This window comes from Numida meleagris, chromosome Z, assembly GCF_002078875.1.
Source record: "Numida meleagris isolate 19003 breed g44 Domestic line chromosome Z, NumMel1.0, whole genome shotgun sequence".
Taxonomy (NCBI): domain Eukaryota; kingdom Metazoa; phylum Chordata; class Aves; order Galliformes; family Numididae; genus Numida; species Numida meleagris.
In genome coordinates this window covers 73,680,925-73,707,923 of record NC_034438.1, presented here as the reverse complement: position 1 = coordinate 73,707,923, position 26,999 = coordinate 73,680,925, and the positions used below count along the sequence as shown (strand labels likewise).

At 39.4% G+C, this 26,999-nt stretch overlaps 1 protein-coding gene across 8 annotated transcripts in view; it reads right to left on the bottom strand.

The window, feature by feature from the left end:
• Nucleotides 1-26,999, bottom strand: part of ZNF608 (zinc finger protein 608) — a 103,616-nt gene that overhangs the window by 13,831 nt on the left and 62,786 nt on the right. For 4 of the 8 annotated variants that reach the window (XM_021380056.1, XM_021380055.1, XM_021380061.1 and 1 more), the window contains 7 exons: nt 10,402-10,489; nt 7,462-9,910; nt 5,272-5,689; nt 4,507-4,679; nt 3,430-3,583; nt 2,129-2,188; nt 145-1,140 (listed from right to left, as the gene is read on the bottom strand). In XM_021380056.1, coding sequence (XP_021235731.1) covers nt 1,004-1,140; nt 2,129-2,188; nt 3,430-3,583; nt 4,507-4,679; nt 5,272-5,689; nt 7,462-9,910; nt 10,402-10,489 — 3,479 coding nt within the window. In that variant the 3' untranslated portion in view covers nt 145-1,003. Of the gene's footprint in view, nt 1-144; nt 1,141-2,102; nt 2,189-3,429; nt 3,584-4,506; nt 4,680-5,271; nt 5,690-7,461; nt 9,911-10,401; nt 10,490-26,999 lie in introns of those variants that run through there. The other 4 variants (XM_021380058.1, XM_021380057.1, XM_021380060.1 and 1 more) reach the window with 4 other exon arrangements.

The window sequence follows — 26,999 nt, the reverse complement described above, 5'->3', positions numbered from 1 at the left end:
CAGAGAATGGCTGCTGGGCACACTGGTAACTGAGTCCCAGGGAATGTTTCTGAGACACAGACTAGGAGTTGTGTGGCAACTTCAGGCTCTGCTACCTACACCTACAACACACGTTTTTGAAGTGGCCCATAGACACCAAGAAAGTACAAAAACAACTTTTTTTCTTTATTCTGATTGCCAAATTATTTAAGGCAGGTATAAAAATGAAAGCATTCAATATACATTTTACATAAAATAAACTAGATTACAGCATAAAACAAGTAACCAGGCAATGGCATTAAAGTCTCTCTTCTAAAACTGGATAATTGTAAACATTAAAAAAAAGACTGCAGGACTATTCAAGTAATAGAACAATCACAGATGTCTTCTGTTATGCAGGCTATTGGTTATCTGCCATTCAAGATTATCAAAAAAGACATTTCATTATTCACAGATGCTCATTATTTTCCATTTAAAAATTTTACATTATGTACAACACAGTTTTTGTGGTACTAAGATCCCCATGCCTTCCAAAGGTATATTTTTCACAATACACAATTACAATGAAACAGCGAATACAGTAACATTTTACACTGATGCATCTTAATAGAAGCCACCAAATAGACATCTACATTGTACCAAAGTGTCATCACAGTTAGCCTCTCTGAGAGCTTGTGGGAAATATCAGAAGGGTACGCAAGGTTCAGGCACACTGATACATAACATTATTTATTTACAATTTGAAAGGGAAAAAAAAAAAAGAAAACAGAAAGAAGAAGAGAAAAGAAACAAACAACCTTTTGTGGTTAACACTTTCTAAACATGACAAATACATTTCTCCTTTTACTATGTGGTTTGCAACTTAGCAGCAGACCCTGTGTGTGAGCCTGGTTATTGATACAAAAAAAGTAAAGAATATATATATATTTTTATATATATATGTATATATATATACGCATATATATATATAAAAACAGAAGTCTAATTACAGCAACATTTGTTACTCTGTGATAAAATCTGCAATTTACAAAAATGAAATGACTGGTTTTTGCCTGCCATTAAGGCATTTCAAATTAACACCATGGAACTGATGTCTGTAATAAAGCGCTTCCTCATGTGATCCAGTCACATGACAATGTACATCTCCAAACTCATCATTCTCTGAAAAGAGAAAGAAGAATGTTTTAGTATGTGGTGTTCTTTCTTTCCTAACATTTTCTGCACCTTGGATACACTGTGAAATGAAATCTGCACAGTACTCTCAAACCCAAGCAGGAAACACATCCAAGCCACGTCCTCTTCCCTCCCCTGCCAGGAACATACCAGCAGGTAACAAGCACCGAGATTTATCTTCTCTGTTTTGAAACCCTAGCGTGCATCAGATCTTTCTGAGCCAGCAACCTTTCTTATGCGAATAATTCCAGCTGAGAGCTTTGCGTGGCCATTTGTTTTCAGAGTCAGCTTTCAGAAAGACAACCGTAACCATAGAACTTTACAGTACTACCTAATAAATTAAACTAAAGAGTTCAGGGCAGCAGCAAGAGAGGCCCTACTGTTTGTGGTGCTTCGTGTTTTTCAGTTGAAATGGGATTATTGTTGTACAGAAAAGTCTCTTCCCTCTTGAAAAATAAGGATGACACTTGGAGAGCAAATTCTACTGAAAATCTAGCAAAACCTGAGGCAAAACTCTTTGACAGTAAAATCAGCAAACCAGGCAACTTGTAGATTAGATAAACTCTAAAGTTTTCCTGATAGTACACAGATCTAACTGAACATGAAGTTAAATCCTTTTTTTAAATTAAAGAAAAAAAAAAAAGTGGATCTTAACTTACAATTTCAGAATCAGTTACTTTATCTGAATAATACCAATACTTGTAATTCATGGAAAATCTCGGAAAGCAGACTACTTGTTCCCTGTTCATCAACTACCTTATAATTAAAAGACAGAACGGGACAAAAAATGACCTTAATGAGAATAAAACTATGATTATCCCAGAGTCCCACTCTTACTTCCTCCTTAACAGCTGTGTCACACAAGGAAGTTCAGGCCGCCAGGTTATAAAATCTATTATTTGCTTTCTCCTCTCTACATTCAGATATATAATTTAAGATTTACTGGCTATTTACCTTCTTTGTGCAGGAAACATACCAGATGCAGATGCCTGCGCAGCCACCTGCTGAGTGGCAACAAGGGCAGCAGAGGTCAATCCTGAGGAAAGAAGAAATGAAGGAATGTTGATGTACTTCTGGCTTTAATGGATTTTTGTGAGAAAAGGTAGGAAGTACCGCTAAGGCAAACAAACAAAAAGCACCATTAGGAAATGGCAGGGTGTCAGTGTTACACAAATGGCAAATGTTTCAGGCAACAGTATTAAGGAAGCCTGCACAGTATGATCTATGTGCCTTCCTATAAGTATACTGAATTGTCCTTGACAGATATTTGACAAGAAAATACAACATTCCTTCTGATTGTATTCCTTTTCAAGTACTGCACTGCATGCTGCTAAATGGTTTGCATGAACCCCTGAATAGGAAGCTCAGTAGAAGTAATAGGTACCAGGAAACAACAAGAACCAAAAGTCACCGTGAATTACAGAAACGACATGCCAGCTGCTCAGAATACAATACTTTCATAATGACTTATCATTTTACAGTTTTCCTACTGAATAAGCATAATGCATCCCGTAGGCATATGGTATCACTGAATCAAACTGAGACATGTCAAGACTTTTACAAAGGAAAAATAGCTGCTAAGGCACCAAGTGAACATAATGAATTAATGCCATTTTAACCAGCAATTGTGATAGCATGTACTTTGCTGCATGGGAGGAAACCTCCTTTTAATTCAGCTAGAATCCAGGCTCAGTGAAAAATGGCCAAAGACTGGGATAAAACCTAGGGAGAATGAATCATGTCTTACTGTGCTGCTTTTCCCTGATTGCAACTTTGTGCACTGCATTTGACAAAATACAAAGAGTTCTTTTTCAGACACTGGAATTATAACAAGCTCAAACCCTTGTGACTACAATGCCTTGTACATAAAATATGCTCATTATAAAAACCTTTTGTCTTTGCTATACTTCTTCCGTTGCTTACACAATCCTAATTATACAAAAAGGAGGTTGTTTGTTTCTCAGTGCCTTTCATCCAGTTAACATCAGTTTGCAATAGGAATCAAAACATTCCATGAATGACAGCTTAACTGGTACATCCTTAATAATGTTCTGAATAACAGGTTTAGTAACAAAACCTGGTATCTCTTGGGCATGAGGCTATTTATTTACTTTTAGTCCTTGCTGTGAGTTTCCAAGCCTTCCTCCTAAATGTAACGCACTTCTGATTTAACAAGGGGATCTCTACTCAAAATGCTTCATGTAGGCATGACTTGCAATGTCAAGGCAACAACCTCACAAGGCAAGCTAATCCCATCACACAAAACCTTCTGCTCACCTTGAAATGGGTCATATTGTCCAGGTATAAGCGGGTAACCCATTCCAACATGTGTGTGATGGTGTGTGTGGAGATGTCGCTGGCTAAACGGTGAATGACGATCTCGCTCCCTTTCTGCTTCCCGTTCACGCTCAGCTGCCGATTTTTCCACGGGCTGGCAATAAAAGGTGGAAGAAAACTGATGTGAGATTAATTTATTTTTTTAAAAAGAAGGAAATCTCAGTAATGAGAAAAAAAAAAGAACAAAAAAAAAAAAACACTTGCCAGTATTAAACGCCAAAAACTTTTACGTTCAAATGATGAAGCTAATAATCTAATGGATTTCTGAACTTGATTCTAATAGAAAGCTGGTGTATCTACTCAACAGAAGAATTCAATAAGCAGAGATTTTGGCACAACACACTGCAGCATGAAATCACCATGCTGACTTCCAGGTTTACATACCCTTAAGCTTGGCTGACTTGCCAGTGCCTGAACAATCTATTCAAGCTGGTGAAAACTGATGCAGAGACTTCTCAGCCCTCTTTAAACGTTCTAGGGATCAAACCTGCCTGAATAGCTAGGAAGCCCTTTCAAAATTAGAATGAAAGTCAGCGACTTGCTCACAATTAATACCAGCGTCAACTTATCTGAAAGTATTAGTGTTTGTGCCAGCATGGAAATATTCAGAAATGTGGACAAGTAATCTGCTGTTTGGAGGAAATGGCTTCATGGCAGGTACAGGGAGGGGATATTACCAAATCCCACATCCCCACCTTCCAATTTCATTTTCTGTTTTCAAATAGACACTTCCTATGTAACTGCAATAAACTGTGCACCAGGAGGAATCTCTGAATCTACACTTCCATATGAGTCCATTCATTTAAGTCAGGAAGACTCTGAGCACAAGAACCCTGTTATATGTGTCACTTCTAATTTATGCCACAGAAGCATCATGACTTGAAACTGATTTTAAGCAATACTATAAAGAAGCATCACGTATTCAGTGCTTGATGCCAGACTGTGTGCTTCTTAAAATGATGCTCTTTACACATCTCCAAATGTACCACTCCTGAGTAACAACAGACGAAGCCTTACAACAGGGGACTTGCTGCGATACTGGCTGGCATGCTGCTGGAGCAAATCCAGTGCTTTGGACTCAGTGGTTGATTTCGCATTGATGCTTGGGCTGGTATTGACTTTCTCCGCCTCTTCTCTCCCTGACATCTTCCCATAAACTGGGTAATGAAATCCTGGAGAGAGATATGCCCCTGCAGGTAAACAAGAAATACAACATGAGGTTACTGTTTTCAAATTTTGGTTGCATTGAGGTAGCAGACGGGGACGCCAGGACAGAGGGTAACAGCAAGATCTGATCATGTGACTACCACACAGAAGCTTTGCTCTTCTTTTCTTTCTTTCTTTTTTTTTTTTTAAATACCTACTTTATCCTGATGGCTAATTATGGAATGAAGGTGATAAAGAGGGTTGAGCTGATAACCATTTCATACATTAATGGGTCCTCCTTAAGTGAAAGGAATAGTAACTATAATGGTTTTGACAGTAAGTGCTTAGAATATTTTTATAGGCAATAAGCTATCTGTCAGTCTAACAGCAACAGCACACAGTCAAGGGTTGAGGAAACTCTGGCTGGAAACTGTGACAGTTCAAAAAAGGAACACTTTGTGCTATACCAGCTTAATCTATAGAACTTTCCCAAGTGGAAGCACTAACGATACAAATGTCACCCACAAAGCTTCTAATTTACTCTAGCTACTGTCAGAAATACTAAAATTCAAGCTTTACTACACTTTCAATGTGTAAATCTTAACTAGTGTGCAAGGCAAATTTCAGAATACATACCAGGATAGCTGTGCATTAGGACAGGAGAGACTGCTCGATAGGCTGGATGGTTGGGATCATACATCTGTGGATAAGGATAAGCATGCAAGTACTGGATATATGACTGATGCTGACTCATTGGTGAGGAAACTGCTACTCTAGCACCCCGAGAGTCCTTCCAATTTACAGGAGTCTTTCGATCATCGTTTTTTGTCTTGCTCTCATCCACTGATTGAGAATCAGAACGCTTGACCTCTTTAGGCTCCTCTTTAATGCTTGCTAATGAGACAGGAAGGTTAGGCAGGGAGCTTTCCTTGTTAGGTGTTTTTCTAGGGCTGTCTTCTTTTAACTTTTTATCCCGATCAAGTTCTTCTGATTTTTGCTGATCAAGGTATTTAGGCTGATAGACATAATGATGCCATGTTCGTGTATCTGGATCCTAATATGGAGGAGAAGAAAATTTTTGTTCTGAACTTGTAGGTTGAAATAAAATCATTATTGATATTCCTCACATTTCACTTAATGCACTTTTAACAGCTAGTTTAATAACATATCCATATTACATAGAGATTTGCTTGCTACAGAGTGCCTTGCGCTCAGAGTCAAACCAATATTCCCATGAAAGATTGAGAGGCTATTATCAAAATTTAATTCAATTGCTTCATCTTATATCCTTCTTCATGCCTTTAACTACTTTAATCATGAAATGCATAAGCATTGTATCAAAGTTCTGAGACCACACTATTCATAAAACATTTTAATTAAAGCCCACAGAGATATTTTCCCAGTAGAGAGCAAAAAATATCTGTGAACCACAAAATTAAAGCTGCCTAATGATATGTCAGAGCATTTAGATTACCTGGAACAATGAACACGAAAAACAGATTTAGATGGAAAGATGCTTATGCAGTCTGATATTACAAACATTCACAAATCAGTGGAGGTCAGACATTTCAGCAGGCTTCTCCAGCTTGGCAGTCTTGTTTTAAGTTTGTAAAATTACACATGGATAAGTATTTACAGTGTCAACACCACAAGGTTTAGTGTACATGTACAGGGTATCACAAATGCATTTTTGCTTAATATGTTACATAAAACAGTTCATAAACACGTTATAGAATTAAAAAGGTGAGTTATTTACCAGTCTACATCAAACCAGTACTGAACAGTAATAGCAAGACTTTTTTTTTTAATGCAAAATATGGAACAGCTAAGCGCAAACGCTGCTCTAACAGATACATACTTGTGGCACATGCAATGGAAACATAAGCACAGAATTAGACACGTAGACTGTCTGGTTCAAAAACTCATTTGAATCAGCAGAAATCTTCTTCTCAGGCCTGTGCCATCCCAGTTCCTTTAGAGCTCTCCAACTCCCATTCACCTGACCCCAGTGTATCTTGAAAGACAGACTGCTAGGGTGAAGTCTGGGATGTATCGTACTCCAGAACATGAAAGTGTTAAGCACTGAGGCTCCAGTTCAGAGCACAGAGACAGTAACATTGCCTGGAATGAAGGAAATTTGACATCTAGGAAGGTCAGCATGAGCCACTGGATGAAATTCTGGTTCCACTGAAGTCAGTGATAGTTTTGCTGTTGACTTCAGTGGAGAAAGGATTTCATCCATTGTGTGGGTCCGTAGGGGTTTGAGGCTGGTTGAGGAGAGAAGGGGAACTAAACTGTTTCAAAAAGGTCACCTTGGGTTAAGATAACTAGCTGAGCTTCAAGCCTACTCTTCAAAGAACCAGCTCACCCATCTTTTGTAAATGCCAACTGTCATTTAACAAAAAAAAAAAAAAAAAAAAAAAGAACACTTCAAACCATGTTTCAAATCTGCTTCAAGTCCTCTCACAATGAAAGCTGCTTATGTTGCTCGAAATGTCTCATTTCTGAGCTAAGCAAACTGCTTAGCTTTTACATCTAAAAGAGTAATCTAATTCTCTTTTTATTCATGCATGTAATTTAAGATAGTCTGTTCAAGTCTTAAGTCTGGATCCTGTCACCACCTTGCTAGATCTTTTTTTCTTTTCAAGCAGCTCAACTGAAAGGTCTATTAGTCTATTCACAGACCACAGGACTATCCAGCATGAAAAAAGGATGGCGGAGCTTGCTTGACTGCAAAGGTAGAAGAACATAGCAACATCAGGGATAAAATCTCACACATTTTAAGGACAAACCAAGACATTCTCGTTCCATTTCCTGTGATCTCACCTGTTTAAATCTTGTAGTTGGATCTACCCCCGTTTGCTTCATGGAGTCCATGACAGATTTCATCTCCACAGCCTCCTTTATGAGCTGATGGTTTTCCATTTGTTTGGCTTTGAAACTGTCAGATTGAAGCTGCTGCTGGTGATTGGAAAGGATCTGTGATTTGCTCGTCTCCTCACCTTTGTTAGGGACCAAAGACCCTATTTTAGTGTTATTTTTGCTTGACTCTGGAGTTGAAGGAGCCTTTGAAATAGTTGCAGATGGAATATTTTTCTGCTTATCATCCTTTCCAATTTCCTTCAAGGGAGGTTCATTCTTCCTTTCACAGTCCCTCCCAGTCTGTACCAACTTCTGTTCTGCTAGCCGCTGGTCCTCATAATATTTTTCATACTGCTGTCTGTAAGCAGGGTTAGAGGCCATTAAGGACTTTTGGTCCATATAGAGCCCATAGGCATACTGTCCATAATAAAGTGACTGAGCAAGTGCAGGGTGTCTTTGTGTTATTACTGACTGATGTTGTGGCTGCAAATTAGAGGAACTGCTTTCATTTTTCTTGGCATCTGATGCTTCTGCCTTCTCTTTCTTTTCAGCCTCTTCCTCTGCCTCTTTTTTGATCTTCAGTCCCTGTGGGGTACTGCAGGTTCCAGCTGCTGGGGCACTGACCTGTCCAGACTGCATGTAACTTGGAGAATAATAAGGATCATAGCCATGGTAATAGGGAGAATGGGACTCTTTCGCTTGTGCCGATTGTGATGTGGTTGAAGAATGTACTTTTACAACACTGTCCTTATTAGAAATAATATCCGAAGGAGAGCTGGCCTTTGACCTCATGCCCTCTGACCGGCTGTCAGAGCCACCGTCATCAGCTGCATCAGAAATATCAGAGTAAGCAGGGCTGTTGGTCTTAGCAGCAGCGCTATCCGCACCATTTTGTGTCAACACATGCAGTGGCGCCATTGAAGATTGTCCGTTCACCAAAGTGCTGCATTCCATCCTGGAGGCACTCCCTATAGAAGGGCTGGGCGCATTGTCTGTGAATGTGTAAACCTTATCAGCTTCAGCCTTAATACTTGCCATCCTGCTCTCTTGAGATTCAGAAAGTCCATTAGCTAACACTTCATTCTTGTTGAGATGGTCCTTTAAAAAATGTCCAGATAAATCTTTCCCAGACCCTTTTGAATCCTCTAGCTTTCCCAGCTTAGAATCCATCTTAGGGCTTCCACCCTCTTTGCTTTCTTTGTCCTTTAGCTTTCGCTTCTCCCTTTTCTTTTTGTCTTTGAGTGATGTGAGAGCTGGGTTTACAGTGCTTGGCTCTCCCATAATTGTGGGCTTTGGTTGAATAGGTTTTAGCGGAGGGCTCTTTGGTGTAGCCTGCACAACAGTAGTTGTTAGAGTGGGCAGTCCTGGTATTGTCCCTGTAGTGCTGGTTGTAAAGGCTGTAGAAGGTATAGCTATTAACTGGGGAGGAGCCGGTGCTGGCGTTGGGGCAATGGGCCTGGCTGTTTTCAGTTTGGAAATATTTTTATCCACTTTGCAATTATTAGCTTTCTTGCCTTTATCACTCAAACTCTTCTTGTCTATTAACCCTTCAGCCTCCAGTTTTGGCATTTCAGTTTGCAAATTGCCATCTGCTACAGAGCAATTATCCAGTGTGGTTGACATGTTAGAAATTACTGGAAGGCTGTTCAGCTCACTGTTCAGACCCTTCTTTTTGCCAGAATTCTTGCCAGTTTTGGAACTGATAACTGTACTGGTGCCATTGCTGGTCGGTTCCCTTTTTCCCTTGGGGGTCCCTGGGGTAGAAACAGAGGAAGGAGATGTTGGTGCTTTTAGTGGATCAAAGCCTGGCAAATTTGTGCTTGGTTCACTGCATTCAAGTGCCGTGTTACTCAATGGTTCCTCACAGTCTGAAATTTTGTCTTCACTGTCAGGCTCAAACTCCAGTTTGTTTTCTGGGTCTAAATGTGCATGAGCCTGATGGTATCGTAGTCCATTAATGTGCTTGTACTTTTTGTTACAGTTGGGGTGAGGACAGTCAATCAGCACTGGAGAAGAGCAGCCTTGGTCCAAAAAAGTAGTCTCTGGTTTCCCCTGTGGGGTGGTTGGAGTGCTTCTAGAGTTAGTACGAACACGTTTTGCACACTTAGTGTCCTCCGAACTGGAGTTCAAGTCTAGCTCCATAGGAGGCTTAGTTTTTCTCTTGTTTGTAGATGAGGGGCTGGCTTTGACTTCATCCACAGAGCAATTTGGGGGTGTCCTGCGCCCACTTGAGTTAAGGCTGCCCCTCCTTCCCTTTCCATTAGCACCACCTCGATTCTTATTCTGAAGTCCTCTAGACTCAGTAAAACTTGTATCATTTCCAGGGATAGCCACGGCTGCAGCGGACCTTGCCCGCTTCCCCCTGCCCCTTCCTCCTCGCATTTCCAGGTCACTCGTTGGCGATTCACAAAACCTAAATATAAACAAGAGCAGGTATCATCACAATAAGCTGTGAACTGAAGAGATACACCGAAATAACACCGCTTCCCATTACAGAACCTTCATGTGTATTAAAGGATGGATATCCTTCCAAATGAGAGTGTTAGGCTCTCAAAGGGAATGAGATTAAAAAAAAAGACAAAAATGGTAAAAAAATGAGACTACCTAATTAGAATGGAGAGAAAATTCTTCCAAACCTATGGAAATACCTTTTTTAATTAATCCCCTTTTGTTTGAATCCCATGTATCTCCCACTCCCTCTCAAGAACACAAAAGAAATGGAAATAAAAACACCCACCTGCATGCCCCCGGTTTTCATTGTAGAAGAGAGAATTACTCATTTCATGGCTGCATGTTTTCAATTATAACCATTTGCTTTTTATCATCTCTATGTAGTCTCTTGACAGAGACTGGGAGCTAAAACTCACTCAGCAGAGAAAAAACACACTTAGAACAATTGCCTACCTGGGAGGGGCCCAGTCATGCTTTGTGCAGTCCAGCAGCGTTCCCACGTAAGTCTTGTTCCTCCATGTAACGTTCACCACCAGGACACCTGCCAGTGGGAGAAAAACAAAGTATTATCACAGTCAACATCACAACGACTGGGGTAGGTTTTTTTGTTTTGTTCTTTTCTTCTGATATTTTTCCTCCTCCACAAAGTCAGAGCTTTTTTCTCATTTGCTTTCAAACACTGTGGTCTATACACTTCCTCTTTCCTGGTTTCAGTGACCTCGAGTTAAAAACCACAGGAAAGAGAGCAAACAAAAAAGAACAAGAGCATGCGTGCAAATATGTGTGTGTACGTGTATGTGTATGAGAGTGTGCTTGCCTGACTTTGTGTGTAATCAAGATAGAGCTGACAGAAGGAAATGGTTTTTGCCGTGTCCTGCTGTAAAATGGCAACACTCACCTCTTAATTTTGCTATTATTGCACATAATTGCTTTTGCTTGGCAGCCAGCCAGCATAAACTGAGCACCAGTCGCAGTGTTTAAATCAGTAGGTGACCAAGAAGAATCTGCTTTGCTTTGAAGAATATGATAATGATGCTTCTATTTATTTGAAATTGCATACATCCAAATACAGAAACACACACACACATCTAAATTCTCTTTCGCAGACAGAAACATCTATTATTTGCCTTGCCTTTTCATCTGTAAAAAGCAAGAGACTAGATATGAAATCACAAGCATTTAGTAAGGCCAAGAGAAACAGCAGTGAAGATATGTAGAAAGAGGGCTCTGTTAAAAACATATATACTGTAATTTAATTGCTTCTCCACTTACAATTGCTTTCAAATGCAAATACATCTGGCCACCTAAAGGTAATTGAATCTTGGATAATTTTCAAATTATCCCTCTAAAATGCATGTGTGGTAAGGCTATCTTAAATGACCAAGAGATATATGGGGGGTGGAGGATGGGAAAGTCATTTAAATGTTTTCAGCCTCCCCTCCAACAGTTCTTCACACAGATAACTCATCTTGTTTATGGACTAGCCGACATAATGACCCCTTCAATTCACAGACAACCACACATAAGCATGAGTCACCTCTTCTCATTAGAACATACAGTGAAAGCAAGTGCATTTTACTTTGCAAAGAAAGGCATACTGCAAAACGTTTCCGACTTGGAAGAGGCATTAAGACACTAATTTGCAGCTGCCAGCCTTGTGACTTGTTTTTCCTTTACACTTCCCTTCCTCTAACTCCAGCTTTTACATAACAGATATAATAATGGCATTGTGCCAAACATTTCTAGCCTGTCTACTTGCTTTGTCTTAGCAGTGTGATTTCTAATTTTGCACACAAACTATCCCTCTGTGCTGCGCCAAGGTAAAGTAAACATACAGCTAGCAGCTTATTTCCTCGGGGGCCTTTTAACATCAAGGAAGCATTTGAAGTGTTGTTAGCTGAGATACAAAGGAAGAAGGGATTTCCTTGAAAATTCTCAGCAGCAGATTTAGAAATCATTCCCCATGTGGTTTTCAGCCACCCCTACAACTGAGTGGCTGCAGGATTTCACATGCGAGGGCTCCTCAGGCCTGGATCACTACCTGGGCACCTGGAAGGGCTGCGGCCATACTGCTGTCTCTGCCCACAGCACCCATGGCCTGGGCCAGCACAGCAGGGGGAAGTGGCCTCTGGCCTGTGATGTTACCAGCCCTGCCATCCTGGCAGCCTCTCTGGGGTGCGGGAGACGTGGTCATTGGGACAGATGCCTGCAGCCAAATGGCTACAGCACAACAATCCCACCCCATTCTGTCCTATTCCTGTGGCTTCCAGGAGGAAGTCAGTTCTCCCTGAGGGCCGAGATGGATTACTTGGGTTCGTCATCACTCTGTAGGGCTGGCATCACTCTGTGCCTTGAAACCCGGGTGCATCTCAACACATTTCAGAGCCTCACAGTGGAAATCTGGCTTCTCTATAGGAGCAATGCCACGCTCAGCCCCCATCACCCATCCACATACCAGGAAAAGCTGTTCCACTGGCAGCCCTAGTGCTTTCCTTCCACACTAAATAAACCTCCATCTTCCTCAATATTTGTATTCTTATATCTCTCTTAATGTGTGCTATATTTATAAATTAATTTATAAACAGAGCTGAGGTAACTTTTAGTAGAAACTACACTGTCTGTTATCTGTTATTAGAAAAGAAACCAAAGGAGCAGACGTGGAGTAGGCATAGTAATAAAACCCTGAAATCAATAAACATTTCAGTAATGCTTAGAAGACATTCAAATGACCTCCAAGTGTAAGAAAGTCAATACTTCACAAGCAAACATAAGTAAGTTCCTCTCACCGTCAGTTACACTTAGCATCTCGTTAATTTTGTTAGTCTTAGAGAAGGCCCCAGTACATAAGTAGGAGGGAAGATTAATCCCCATGCTGTGTTAGAGTAACTGTGCTAAGGATTCAATTTCCTTTCCCTAATGAACAGCACATTACTCAACCATAGGTAAGACTCTACAGAACAGGTAGCGAAAGCAGCTCATTTAATCTGCTAAAATTGTCGGGTCAAAAGAATAGAAGTAACATGAGAGGTAGGACTGACCCCAAAGGCAATATGCAACTGGCAGGCCTGTTAGACCAAAGCACTGGGAAATGAAAAAGGATGTGAGATGGGTAAACAGCCTACTCTGTATGTTAGTGGCATTACTAAAGATAAAGGATTATTATTGCTGAACCCAGTCAGTGTGTACTATTACAAGTTTCTTTGATCCAGAATTCTGGATTGTGCAGAGCTCAAGCACAAAACAAGAACCTCTGCCAGCACTTCCTTCCAGGTCTCAGAGTCAGTACACAACTTGCATTACAGTCACCTCCAGTTTAACTTCAAGAAATGCATTCCATAGAATCATAGAATCATCAAGGTTGGAAAAGACTTCCAAGATCACTTTGTCCAACTGTCCACCTGCCACCAAGATTTCCCCTCTGTGCCTTTAGTACAACAAACTCTGAAACACTCTGCCCCAAGCCTGTAGCATTGCCTGAGGTTGTTGTGGCCAAAGTGCAGGGCTTGGCACTTGGCCTTGTTGAACTTCTCCCCACTGGCCTCAGCCCAGCTATCCGGCCTGTCCAGGTTTGAGCACACAGTGCAAGTAGTCATAGATGCACTGGCCCTTCTCTAACTTGAGCATGTGTGTGCCTCTGCATATACTCTCTCTCTCATGAGATAAGTAACATATCCCAAGCAGCATCAAACCTCACTGGGGCTGCATCAAGTCTTAATAAGTCTCTGTGGTGTAAGACTTCTCATTAGTCTGCAACAATCTTTTAACAATAATTTTCTTAGCATTGTCTGAATAAGAGTGAAAATGTGAGGACAGTCTGAAAATCCCATGAATTTCAGACTATCTGAATATAGAAATGTATTTTTGCTTTTTTAAAAATGCCCAAGAGGCTAGAAACAACCTAAAATAACCACTACTGAATAATGGAAGAAGAAATCAGATATTTGTGATGCAATATATCTAAGGGTATCTGGACTCTAAGATTCTATATCAGGAAACCTGGCCAAAATATCTAGTCCAGCTTTTGTGAGGTGGAGTCCAACAACAGTGATATACATAGAAATAACATACAAATGTTTCTTCTACCACGTAAGGCTGTCAAGTCAGAGTTTTAACAATTACCAGAGCACAATTCACATGATGTGGATTTAATAAAGAGAAGCTTATCCCAAAAGAAGAGCATAGATTTCTTGATTTAATTCATTTTTGTTATTCCATATGCAAACTACACAACTACTCACTTACAGTATTTCTGAAATACAATACAATGCAATACACTTCGCAGTCCTCTGTGTCAAATATGCTAAAATAAAGCAGCCACAAATAAGAAATAATCTTATAAACATCTCAGAAATTTTAACCGATGCTCCCCTATTATTATTAAGGAGTAGGCACAGTAATTTGTCAACAATTAATGCTCAGGGACTGCCAGAAGCAATCTCATAGAGGAAAATGGGGTCATGTTTCTTTCTAAGTTCTAAGCCTTAGTTCAATTCCCCAAAACTTATCTATATCTTTCCTACTAAAATCCTTTATTAGCCAAGATAGGACCATATACAAAGCTCTTAACATAAGGTGAAGTTACACACAGAATGTCACCTCATGTCCACCACTGTTAATATAAATCTCTCCCTTCACATCAGGGGGAATTTCAGTGGCCTATTAGGAACAAAAAGAGATTATGTATATTGGTATTTTCATTCATGTTGGATGTACTGAGTTGTTTTAATTCACTCATCACCTTAATAACCAGAACGTGGGTAGCTAGACTGGGCAAAAAAAAGCCAACACTACTTAGGAAAAACTAACACATGCCTAGAAGAGCATAAAACCACCTTACATAAGCAGTCCTGATAGATAATAACACAATAAACCGTATAAAATAACTGTGACAATTTCCACTAGCGTTTTATTACGGAACAAAAGGTCAAATATTACAAAAGTGATTCGTAATAAAATCACTTCCAGAAAGGAAATACTTTTTATGAGTTCTGTGGATGGGATATATCTGCTGTTTCCTTTCCCTACCCTTAAATTCTTTCCGTGATTGCACAACAAAGAACATCACTAAAATGTCATCTGCTATTTACCATTAATTATGTCATAACAATTTGAAAAAAAAGATATCTACTTTACTGCCTTTCTAATCGAAAACAGAGAGCTGTATTCTTTTAAAGTTAGTATAAAAAAAATGCAGATGTGCTATTTTGAAGTAAGTCATCCTTATCATAACGTATATTTAGCACCAAGACAGGACAGAGAGCATGTTAACTGCCTTTATATGGCACTTTTATCAGCCACATCAAACTTGGAAGGATATCCTCAAGTCTCACAAGCATAGACTCTTGTAGATATCCCTTCATCTAAAGAAAAAAAAAAAAAGACTTAGGGACCTAGTCTAAGATAAGTGTTTATTTTTTTAGTTAGCTATTACTTTCGTGGCTTCATGCAATAAACATCAGCTAAGGATTTTTATGCTTTGTATTCAAAACTTTCAAAATGAGATCATGCTGCTAGGAATCAAATTCTCACATTAATTTCTTGAACGTAGATCACAACTGTTTTAAATACAGGCTTCAGAAAACAAACACATTCGAAGTCCAATTTAAGTATATGTTTCTCAGTTAATCAGACTGGAAAGCCTGACTTAATATTTTACAGCATAGACTGCTTTTTTGTTCAGAACACAGCAATTGCTACTAAATTCTGTTTTAGTTCAAGCTGACTGTATTCTCAGACAACTCAAAAGACGAGTTATCTGAAAGAGACAAAGCGTGTGTTTTCCTTGTTTTAAAAGGATCTGTTCCCTCAATTCTTTGCAGACAATCTGGACAAAAGTATCTTCAAAATTCTAGTGAAAGCTAATCTGCACAAACACTTTCCAAACACTTCTGTAAGTGATTTGATGAAGATTATCTACAGGACCTTCCAAATCTAGGAAACACTTGTTTTCCTTGCAGTTACCGACAACTACTGTTTAAACATGTGAAGATTTGCTCAGAATTCCCATTTGGCTAACAGTTCTATCTTCTTTCTATACTATGCTGTTGTTTTAGACAACTTTTGCTGATGTCAAGGGAAGATCTGCCAAAGTATACTGTGTTTTGTAATTATTTTTGTAACATTACTTTTTTAAAATTTACTATGACATTCTTGCAGCAATATTCCTGTCAAATAGCATGTCTTCAAGGTTGAGATGCAATTCTTAATACTGAGAAGGCATCACATCATCACTTGACATAACATTATAGCAAAACCAGTTCCTCACATCTTTCTGATCAGTAAATCCACAAATTTGATGGCCAACCATATTCCATTTGCCTTTTATCCCAGCTTTGCTAAGTACAAATAATACAAACGTGCTGGGGATAGCCAAACCACAGTACATCCATCATCAGCAAGTACACCTCTAAGGACTAAACACATTCTATTCTGCAGCTGGCACAACAAATTTTTTAATCCATGACATCACTGTTCAGACAGCAACTGAATTATTTCAAGTGAAAAAAAGCAGAAAATCTATAACCTTAGGATTATGTCAAGCTTTTTTTATTGCTATTTGTTTAGCAAGAGCAGTCTTACTCGTTTGCTTCAAAGTATCCACCAAACCATCATAAATTCCATATCCACATATACACCTGCAATTCATTCAGGCATGAAAAACAGAGAACAATGTTTACATTAGGCTCCCAATGCAAATAGCTTTTTTTTTCCTGATTGCTTCTATCAAGAAAGTAACCTAAAATTAACAGTAAACATTCTGCATATGAAATCAAGTCTCCTATATTGAATACTGATCTTGTAGACATATAATTTATTTACTACTTTAATCACAAGCTGTCTAGCATGGAAGAAGAACTTAACTGCATCTACAGCAGGTGCACATGTAACAGACATCAACATCAGCAAGTCTGAGAATGTAATGACTGTCAGGTGGCCTGGAAATGCAAGACTTTGCATTTGCTGTATTGCTGGGCTGGATGTTTGAAAAGTCACTTTAACCACATCCTGTAATTAAACCATCTGGAGCACAGATCTGCAATTAGTCATCCTGGACATTGGACTTTATCTGAACAAATACTATATAGCAATAATGCTGAGAAGATAGGACAGCATTAAGGAAAAGATGCATAATGAATTACCACTTGCACAGTCATAAACCTTTGAGACACTTAGCTGTGGTGTTAATTTAGTACTTTATGAAAGCATAGTAAGCTTAAAGGTTAAAAGGGCTGGAAGGCTAAAAACTGCACTTTTGGATCAATTTGCCCTGCTGGAGGCTAAAGCAAGTTGTCGTTACTTTAGACACATAAATTACAGCAGCCTCTTCAACTGCTCAGTTCACATTCATTTGACTTCCAGTAAGGTCTGAGTAATGTCAACCAAAGCTGGACACATACCTTATTCAATGGCATGCCCTTTCCTTCACTTTTCATCATGAAGTCATCAGTACAATTTACTTAGAGCAGCAATCACCACTTTAGCTTGAAAAAGCTGTGTTATGCCTTTAATGAGATACAAGACATACATTCCCCGGACTTGCATGATATCCTGTCAATTACATTCAGAAACAAGCAGCAATTATAGAGTGTGGAATATCTCTCGAAACCATGGAGTTGGGGCAGAGAGATGAGTACCTCTGCATGGCACCTAATAATATTTTATTAATGTAAAGATTTATGCCAGAGCATATAGAAGAATAAGCATTGAAATAAATGAAGAAGGCCTGTTCCCCCATGAGTCCAGGTGCTCAAACACAAAAGAACATACAGCCACTTCCATCACTGTCACATCCTCTGCAGCCTTTATTCTGAAATCTGATGAGCTGTATTGATTTGGGAAAATCATTTTGCTTCTTGGAAAACTAGACTCTAGCTTATTCACTGTCATCTATTTCTTTCTCATGAAGACAGTTGGTCAATATTTAGTTGACTGGTCAGCTAAAAGAAGCTCTGGCTTCTTTTGTTTTTTTTGTGCCTCACTGGCAACATTATTCTCTTCTAGCTTTAGTACAAAATAAAATAGCACATTAGACTTCTTGCTAAGGGTGATCTGAAATAGTATTGCCTCTGGACAAAATGATGACCGAAATGCTAAATAAGACAGGGAGGCTCTGGAAGACAGGCAGCTTCTAATCAGTAAGATCCCTTATCAGTTACAACAATAACTATGGCATTACATTATTTTCAGCTTATGTTTCTTCCAAAGATAGTTTGCCCAACAAGTAGATGACAAACAAGACTTAAATGCAAGTGGACAGCTAGAAGAAAAACAAATGCTCCCAATCAAATGCAAGGTTAAATTTGACACTTATTAAAAGAACAATAAAAGACTCAAGGAAAATTGTGTAATATTCTCAGAAAGAAGATCAGATTGGGTCCCAGGTAGCTTGTAGGTTTATCCATGACTGAACAGTTCTACTAAAATATAAGCTACTTCAAGTGGTGACTTTGAAAACTATGAAGCCACAACAATCAGCATAATTTTCTCCTGTAAGATTTATATAAAAGTGATTCGATTTTGGCAGGACTAGGAAAAACTTGCGGATAAGTTGCTGTCACGCCTCTTCAATGTCAGGCTACATATGTATAGTGCTTACAGGAAAAAGCACAAGTAATGTTATTACAAACTAACCAGAGGCTTCTCATCACCAGATGACAGCTAAGGATTTGTTTTTATACAAACATTACCTTTTCTTTGGCCAGCGTAACTGAACCACTTCACTGTTCCACTGATGCTTCAAAATAAAACTGCAGTCTTACTCTATTTCAGCTTACTCTATTTCAGCTGACGCTAAAAATCTACGTCGAAAATCCTTTAACATCTGTGTGTCCTAAGGAAAACCACATCTTTTTTCTCTTTTACTCCAGTAATCATAACTGTGATTCATATATCCTGACTAAGATATGTCACATACTCAATTTTAGAAGTAGGAAATGCTATTCTGTAATCCCCTGAATTTCCCACTCCCTTCTCAAGGAGAGTTATTTCCGCTGCTGTATTGCTGCAGTGTAGAACATGCAGACAGACTCCTGCCTTCCAGGAGAGTGAAAGAAAAAAAAATAAAAATAGAACACCACACACAATTCACTGCCCTTGCTTCTATTGCTAGGACTAGATGTCATGTGAGATAAGAAACAGAACATAGGGCTTTTGAACTCATCTGTCACATTGCTTCCTGCAGTTTATGTTAATTACAGGATCTCTTCATCTAGTTATTTCTCTCCTAAACTCTTTCACTCTTAAAAGCAAGTAAATTGCAAAGTAAAACAAGACTGGAGTAGAGGGCAAAGCACTGTTGTTTAATAGGAGAAGCAGGACCATAAAAGGGAAAACAAAACCATTTTTTCTCACTCTGACAAGCATTCAGTAGTTCCTTTAATGATTATCTGCCTCCTTCCTATTCTTCATCTCTGACATAAGACCAAAGAAATACTGTTTTAATCAGCAGACTGTTGAGAAACAGCTGCAGAAGTAAGGAAGCTGTTGTACATTAATGTGTGTGTGTGCGTGTGTGCGTGCACCTTTTAAAACAAAACAAAAACAAAAACCTAAATGTTTTTTCTTCATAAGCAGAGTACCAGGACATCTCAATCAAGTTTGTGTCCCAGCTCTGAACTCTGCTACTGCAAGAACAATTGACTCAGATAGTAAAATCCAAACAAATCACTGATGACAAAAGGCACCCATAAACCTCCAAGTGTCTTTGGTGATTAGTCCCCCAGTGCTGTGCATCATGATAAAGACCTGCCAGGTGCAAACAGTGGTACAATTATTTATCAAACAGCAGAGCAGCTAATGAAACATTAAGAAGTGGGAAAGAGAAGAGAGAGAATTTGTGGGGAAGAAACAGCATGGATAAAGAAACAATTCCAAGCCCAAACCGTGAAAATGCTTCCAAATCTGTAGACTGCAGATACCAGAATTGCAGCAGAGCCAGGCAGACAATTCCGCTCAACCTCAAAGAGCTGCTGCTGATCCATATACCTCACTGGGATTGAGAAGCAGAGCCTCTTATAAATTATGATGCTTTATTTAAAGTCAAAGCATTTATTTGCTTTTGTGCCAGCGTTGGATCCTTTTCATCTCCAGCTACCAGGCCCTAGAGAGAACACATTCCTGTAGCTCTGCTGGCAGCCAGCTGTGGCCTCAGTAAATTATAAAACCTCCTAACAAGCCATTCTTTACAAAGGCCAACTGCAGTTACTAGACACGATAACTTCTCTATTATTCCACTCACTGGAATTTAAAATAGCAATTTTAAACTGCTGGCTGAAAACACTGAAATCTACTGAACTGCACTTTACATGAACATGAATGTTAGTGTATATGTCTGCCTGCATTAAGTTTCACATACTGCATAAGAATTCACTGTCCTCCTTTCCCGTACCCTGGGAGAAGGGTAAACACATGAGACAAACACATCCAGGATAAAGGGGAGGAAAGAACATTTGAGATTTCTTTTGCAGAGCTCCCTCAAGTTCTGGTAGCAGCTAACAAGGGAGAAGTACCTCTTCTTTTGTTCACTTAGCAGGGTTTGCAAGGACATGCTTTATGTTTGTGGAGGCAAACCCTATAGTATAACTCTAATACACTGACCCTCTACCATGACATTTCATGGTGAAATACATATAGCTAAAATCAGTGTATAGTCAAGCATACTGCAAATGTAAGTGAGACTTCTCTCTCTTACACTACTTACTTTTCCACCCATGTGCCTAAAAGGAATCAATTAACTGAGTTATGGTAAGGCCCACCATTCCACTTTTCTGTCTGTCTTGGAAAGGCAGACAAAACCCCTTGAAGGCCTGACACCCATCTTCATATGCAATTCTTACACAATTACTTCAGTTTAGAATTTGGAGTAACATTATTTTAAGGTCTCTTGTTGCTATAGTTAGCAGATGAAAAACAAAACGATGCTTGAAACTCCATCTTCTAGATTTCAAAACAACATAACAAGACTTATACGTTAGCAAGCTTGAAAAAGTATCTAAAACAATTAAGGTGGCTAACTGCTACAATTTTTACAGCTCTTATCCCACAGACTGTGGGTTATTTTTCCTCAAAAAACAGCAGGCAATGATGCCTTTTCTATTACAGAATTCTTCTGTTTTACAAGGGAAACAGAAGACTGGAATAGTTACAAGTTTTTCAGTAACACACTTACGACACCAGTCCTTTTCTGTAAACAAGCCTAATTAACTATGACTAATGGTGTTCTCCTTGAGCAGAAGAAACTTGAAAGGACTTTTGTTAGCATCTACTGAAGCGAAGTAGTCATTTTGCTGGGACAGAACAAAAGTTAGCTACTTATCAACTGACTGGCTTCAATAGGTGTCACAGCTCTGCAGAGCAGTTCACTGTGATTTTGTTTTCCCTGCTTCAAATTACCTCCCGAGTGGGAAAACTAGTAAAACGCCTAGTTAACCAGTTAGCCTCTCCTAGTTACTCATCAATACTGGCGCAGTGCCAAGAGAAGTTACCAGCTAACGGATTTCCCATTAGTGATCAATACACTTTTTGCTAGGCTTCTCCTTTCTTGCCAGTCAAAGCTTGGATAGTTTTCCTTCTGGCGTCCTTTGTGCAGCTAGTTCCTGTTTCTCCACTCACTAATAAGAGCTAGGTAGGTTTTCCCTTACCTGCTGCGAAGCCTACAACTTCATTTGGCTTTACCATGCTGATCCACCTTTGACCTTCTCACATTTAGAAACAAAACTACTCAGACACTGAGGACAAACCAATGTTGTATGAAATGTAAGTATAATTTTAAGAGTTCTAGGAATCTTAATATAATCTGTTAAAATCTCTGTGTTTCTTTTGGCAACGAAACATCCCTCAAATGATCATCATAGGCACGCCTTCCTTCATTCAAGTACGACTAGCATAATGACAAAGACACATATTTCAATATTATGAGAATATCTTCCCATGTCAGTAAAAGAAAAAAAGAGGCTGTAAGGTCAGACATGACTTAATTCCTTCCATGGTCAGACAAACGGTACCAAGATAAAGCTCTCTTTGCTCCAGCACCTACACACAAATTCCTGTATGAATTATGGACAGCACTCTGGCCTCATCTGAAACGTCAGTCCCTTAGGCTGATAAACTGTGACCCCAGGTGGCACATCCAGCCCCTCACAAGGGGCAGGGACATTACTGCTTTGTGCTGAGGACTGCAGCATGAAAGCCAATCCATCAAGCTCCCTGGCGGCTTTTACAGCCTCCTCACAATAGGCCCAAGTCAAACTCCACAGCTCCTATTGTTCACATTTTGTTTTTTTTTCCCCCTGCTCTGATGAAGTTAGGGCAAGTCCAAGGCTTCAATAAGGAAGAAAGGCTATTGTGAGCAGCTCAGAGTTTATTGACTCTGAGCTGTGCAACAATGGCCCAAAAGCCTTTTCCCTCAGAGTTACACATTCCTAATTGCTAATAATCATCAGGAACATAGATCAGCCCTTAGACACAGTCTTGTACGAAAGGAAGGTATAACTAGCATTCAAACAGATGGTCTCATCATCTTTACACGCTAGAAAAGATCTCCCAAAACAATTTTGTGCTCAGCAGCAGCTACAGCCTCCCAGACTCATAGATCTGTCATACCAACATTGGTATGTTCCGTACCATCACAAGTGTATTAGAAAACTGGTGACCAAAAGAGATCTGATTTAAAATATCCTTTGTGGAATCACGATATGCTCACAGTGGACAAGCGGTTACGTTTTTCCTTACCTGTTCTGTAGAGTTTCAAGATCAGTAACACGCTCTCAAAATGGAAAAACACTTTCAGAATTGACTCCATGTCATTACTGCTCCCCAGCATCTTCCTGAGGTCTAAAGATCATTTTAATTGAACTTGTGCGTATCTGACAGGGAACAATACTGACTTGTCTTTGAAAACATCCAGCATTAATTACTACAATTATTTTAAACAACCGCGTATCACTTCTGTTGCATGCATAAACCTTACAACCACCAACACACCATTTACACTGTCATTATGTGCTGTTACCAAATGTGCAGAAACCCTTTCTCTGGGTAAGAATTTCAACACTGCTTAACATGCTGGATTTTACAGCCAGCAGACTTCTCTGTCATTTAAATACTTATCAACTTTAAAATTGGAATGGAAAAAAGGATAAAAGAGTTTTTAAAGAATTGTTCTGATGGAAGTGGAACTCCTGATCAGCCAGTAATAACCAACTGCAGTGGCTCCTGAAATCCATTTCCCTGGATACAGAATAAGCAGAAGGACGAGAGTAGCTCTTCTTTTACACTTACCTGTAGCTTCACGTGATTCTGTCACAAAAAATTCAGCCCTTTGGAAAGGCTAATCTCATTTTAATTTACAGAATAACATTTGACAGTCGTATGTGAATATTTGTTTACTTCTTCAATCCGAATGTTGGTATTAAGGAAGTGAGAGGCACTCCCAGTTACACTTTCATCTACATGTTTTCTCATGCAATGACTTCACAATTGGATGGGAACTGGTAAGATATTCAGTGTGCTTTCTGTCAAGGTGCTGGTTGAAAGAACAGCAGCTTCCTTCTGCTAAATCCCCTGATACAGCAGCTTGTTCTTTCAGCTGTCATTCAGTCCAGCATGGCTTTTCATACAAAACCTGAGGAGATCAAGTGCAGACTAAAGGCTTGTTTCAAGTGAAGGATTCCCCCTGCTCCCTGGATTTCAGCTGAAAGCATATATACACCCTGAAGAATGAGAACTACTTATAACTTGTAGTCCATCAAATAGAGTGTTTTCAGATTCTCGTGAAGATTAAGTTTCACAGTTATCTAGGTGGATACCTGAATAAATAGAGCAGTAAGAAAGGCACAAAGAAACACTAGAAGTGCTGAAGGACCATAATAAAAAATAAAATACAGCCTGCCTTTCAATTTATTCACATAAATACTATGGATTAGTCACAGTATTAGGAAATCAACTTTTTACCTATATGAATATTCTCTTATTTCCTTTCTTAAAAATAATAACAATGCATGCTGCATCACATTTCTTGTCCTTATAGGGATGTAAGACGTTGCTGACAAAAACTAGCATAGAAGCGTGAAAAGATAAAGTGCTGCAGCGCCCTGAACTGTACTTGCAGTGTAGGTTAAAAAAAAAAAGGGATTCTTGTTGACAGTGCTGTCAATTAGCTATCACTCACAGCCACTGAATTCAGATCCACATTTGTTTTTTTTAAAGGGAAATAGACGTAATGCTATTATTGTCAGCTTACAAAGCTGAGAAGCGGTGCTGCTATATTTAACCTGAATTGTTTTTCATGGGTGCTCTGTAGGATGAATGATATCTGATTTAGAAAAATGACAGTGATTTCACTGAGGTTTCCAAAATCAACACTCATTTTACCCATTTTAATAGAACAAAACAAGAGGCTGCTGAAGCACATTTGTCTCTCTGATGATGTATATTCACTAAGAACAGCCTATAAGCCACCTACTCACAGCAGCTTCAGACAGTTAGCCTCACCCACAGTTCCTTACAATTTAATGAACAGTCATATCCAACAAATCTCTTACCAATAGCCTGGCAGCAGTTATTCTCCAGGCTCAAAAGAGAAATTTGTCATTGCTTAAATACATTTTACAGATGTAACAGATAAAGGCAATAAAGAAAACAGAGCTTTTATGAAACAAAATTGACAGAGCAGAAAGCTGCTCCTCCAGAATGCGTATTTGTGTGCGCAGGCGTGCTGGGCTTGTGTGTGCTGAAGGGAAGCAGACAATGAAGGTGGGAAGTATGGGATGACAGCCTTCTCTGCCTTTCAGGAAACGTCAACTTTATTTGCAGAGTAAAAACCGCGGTTTTCAATCTGCATACGTGATCATGAGAAATTGATTCTAAGGAGATTCGGGGGTATTTAACTTATTGCTCAGGACATAAATCTCACCTTGTATGCTCATTATTGTAAAAACAAAGAAAACAATGGGTGACATTTCAAGGCTCTGCTTAGGCGTTTTCATTTCTCAGACGTCCACAGCTCACTAAGCTTTCATTTCAAATAAAGACCCGTCTATATTTAAATATTGAAATAGAGCTGTGTACATATGCTTTAAAGTGGTTTAGAACTCCTATTGAATGATATGCCTTAAATGAAATAAATTCTTGAATATATTTATCGCTGTGTAACAGACCGAGCTGACATTCCTCCTTAAATGAGTAGGAAAACACTGCTGAAGTGCTTCAATAAATATGGCAGCAGCCTTAATGTGGATGCAGTGCTGAAAACTTCTTGGAAATGAACAAAAACATTTCTTGGCTTTGGCACATCTTCTGCTTCTCACAGTGGCTCTCTTAACATTTTATACCTCTTTCTTGGTAGTTCATTATTTATCACAAAACCAATCAGCTAGAAAAACTGTTGTCATTAAATAAAGAAATCCTAAACCATGGAATCTTGAGCGTGGTTTGCCATGTTAATACATGACAGCATTACAAATACCTGCAAGTGTAGCCTTTTCTAATGGAAAACAAATCTATTTTTAAACACAGATGAGCTTCCCCTATGTCAATAAACACAAATTGACTCTCCTTAAAACAGAGGAAACCAGCTAATTTCTTTCTCAATAAAATTTATGAAGCAATAAAAACTTTGTTGTACAAGCTGTGAGGTTTGTTTCACTTCCTCGTCACGTGAATTAAAGAGGAAAATTCTGCCCTTCCCTTAGATTCCTCACTCGGTTTCTCAAACTCACACTAGAAATGGCACCTTACAGAGGGCCCTGGGGAACAATTCTAATTTCTAATCCTCACCTTCATATTCTTTTCAGAATTTGGCACTGAACATTTTAATTTCCAGTCTCTGCAACGACAATTTGAATTTGATTGCCACTACGCCCTGAATTATGCTTAGTAATATAGTCTAACTAAAAGAAAAAGAAATGCCATGTCTGAACTAGGGTAACTGTCACCAGAACAAACAAGCATAATCCTTAATCCTACCTATTTATGATACTGAAAATGTCAGCTAATTTAAATTCCTGCAACCCCTGAGCAAGATCAAAAGGCAGAAAAATGGTACTGCTTAAAAATATGTGCTTGCAAAAGCACGAGCAAAAAAAAGGCTGATAAAGATTTTATGCCTAATATTTAGTCAGATTAAGCACAACTCTTCACTGCGTGTTTTCTCGCCACTCGCGCTCCCTCTGACCACATGAAGAAAGCTGCTTTTGACAGAACACAAAAGCAACGCTTCTGGGAATGTTTTGTTCTCTCTTTTCAAATCTTCTGATGCATTAATTTCCTGACCTCTCTCCTAATGCAAAACTACAGCTCACTCCTTAGGTGATCATCTTTGTCAGAACAACTTCCACTCAGACAGTCGCTAATCCACCAAAGCTAATGGTTTCTGTCAGGAAGGAAGCAGGTGAAACGATGCTGTCATTATACTGCATGGAAAAAACCACATCCCTCACCAGGGGCTTCTCCCTTCACCAAGCAGCAGAACAATGCATCAAACATACAGGATCCAGTCCTGTTGGTCCCCACATGTGAACGCAGTTCCATTTAGACAGTGAATTTTCTGTGAGGAGGTTAAACCACTGGAAATCATGAGGGTTCACCAGGGTGGATGTTCATCCTCCCATGAGCTGGGAGACAACTGTACAGAAGGAGTTCTCCCTTGCTCTTGGTCCTCTGCACTGCTCGTACAGCAGTTACAGGCTATTAACTCTCCTGTCTGCCTTGTAAACTCTTTGTGTTTCAGGACACCAAATCACCTACAGATGACCAACCGAAACTAGAAACAAATTAGCAAAAACAATACTGTCTTCCCCATGTGTCTCCCGCAATACTTTCTGCGCAGTATTCATCCAGAGGTTAAGGAAGCTTAGCGGGAAGGGCGGAGTAGAACCACACACTATTAGGACATTTAATGAGGAGCAGAGGATGACACCACAGACAAGAAGAGTGCCACTGGGGAAAGGCCAGGACTCCATATGCCTCCACCCCTTGGCTCCTGTTAATGGATCACCTCTCTGAACCCAAGGCAAGCAAATGAGGAAACAACAGATGCCACAATAAGGAGTTTA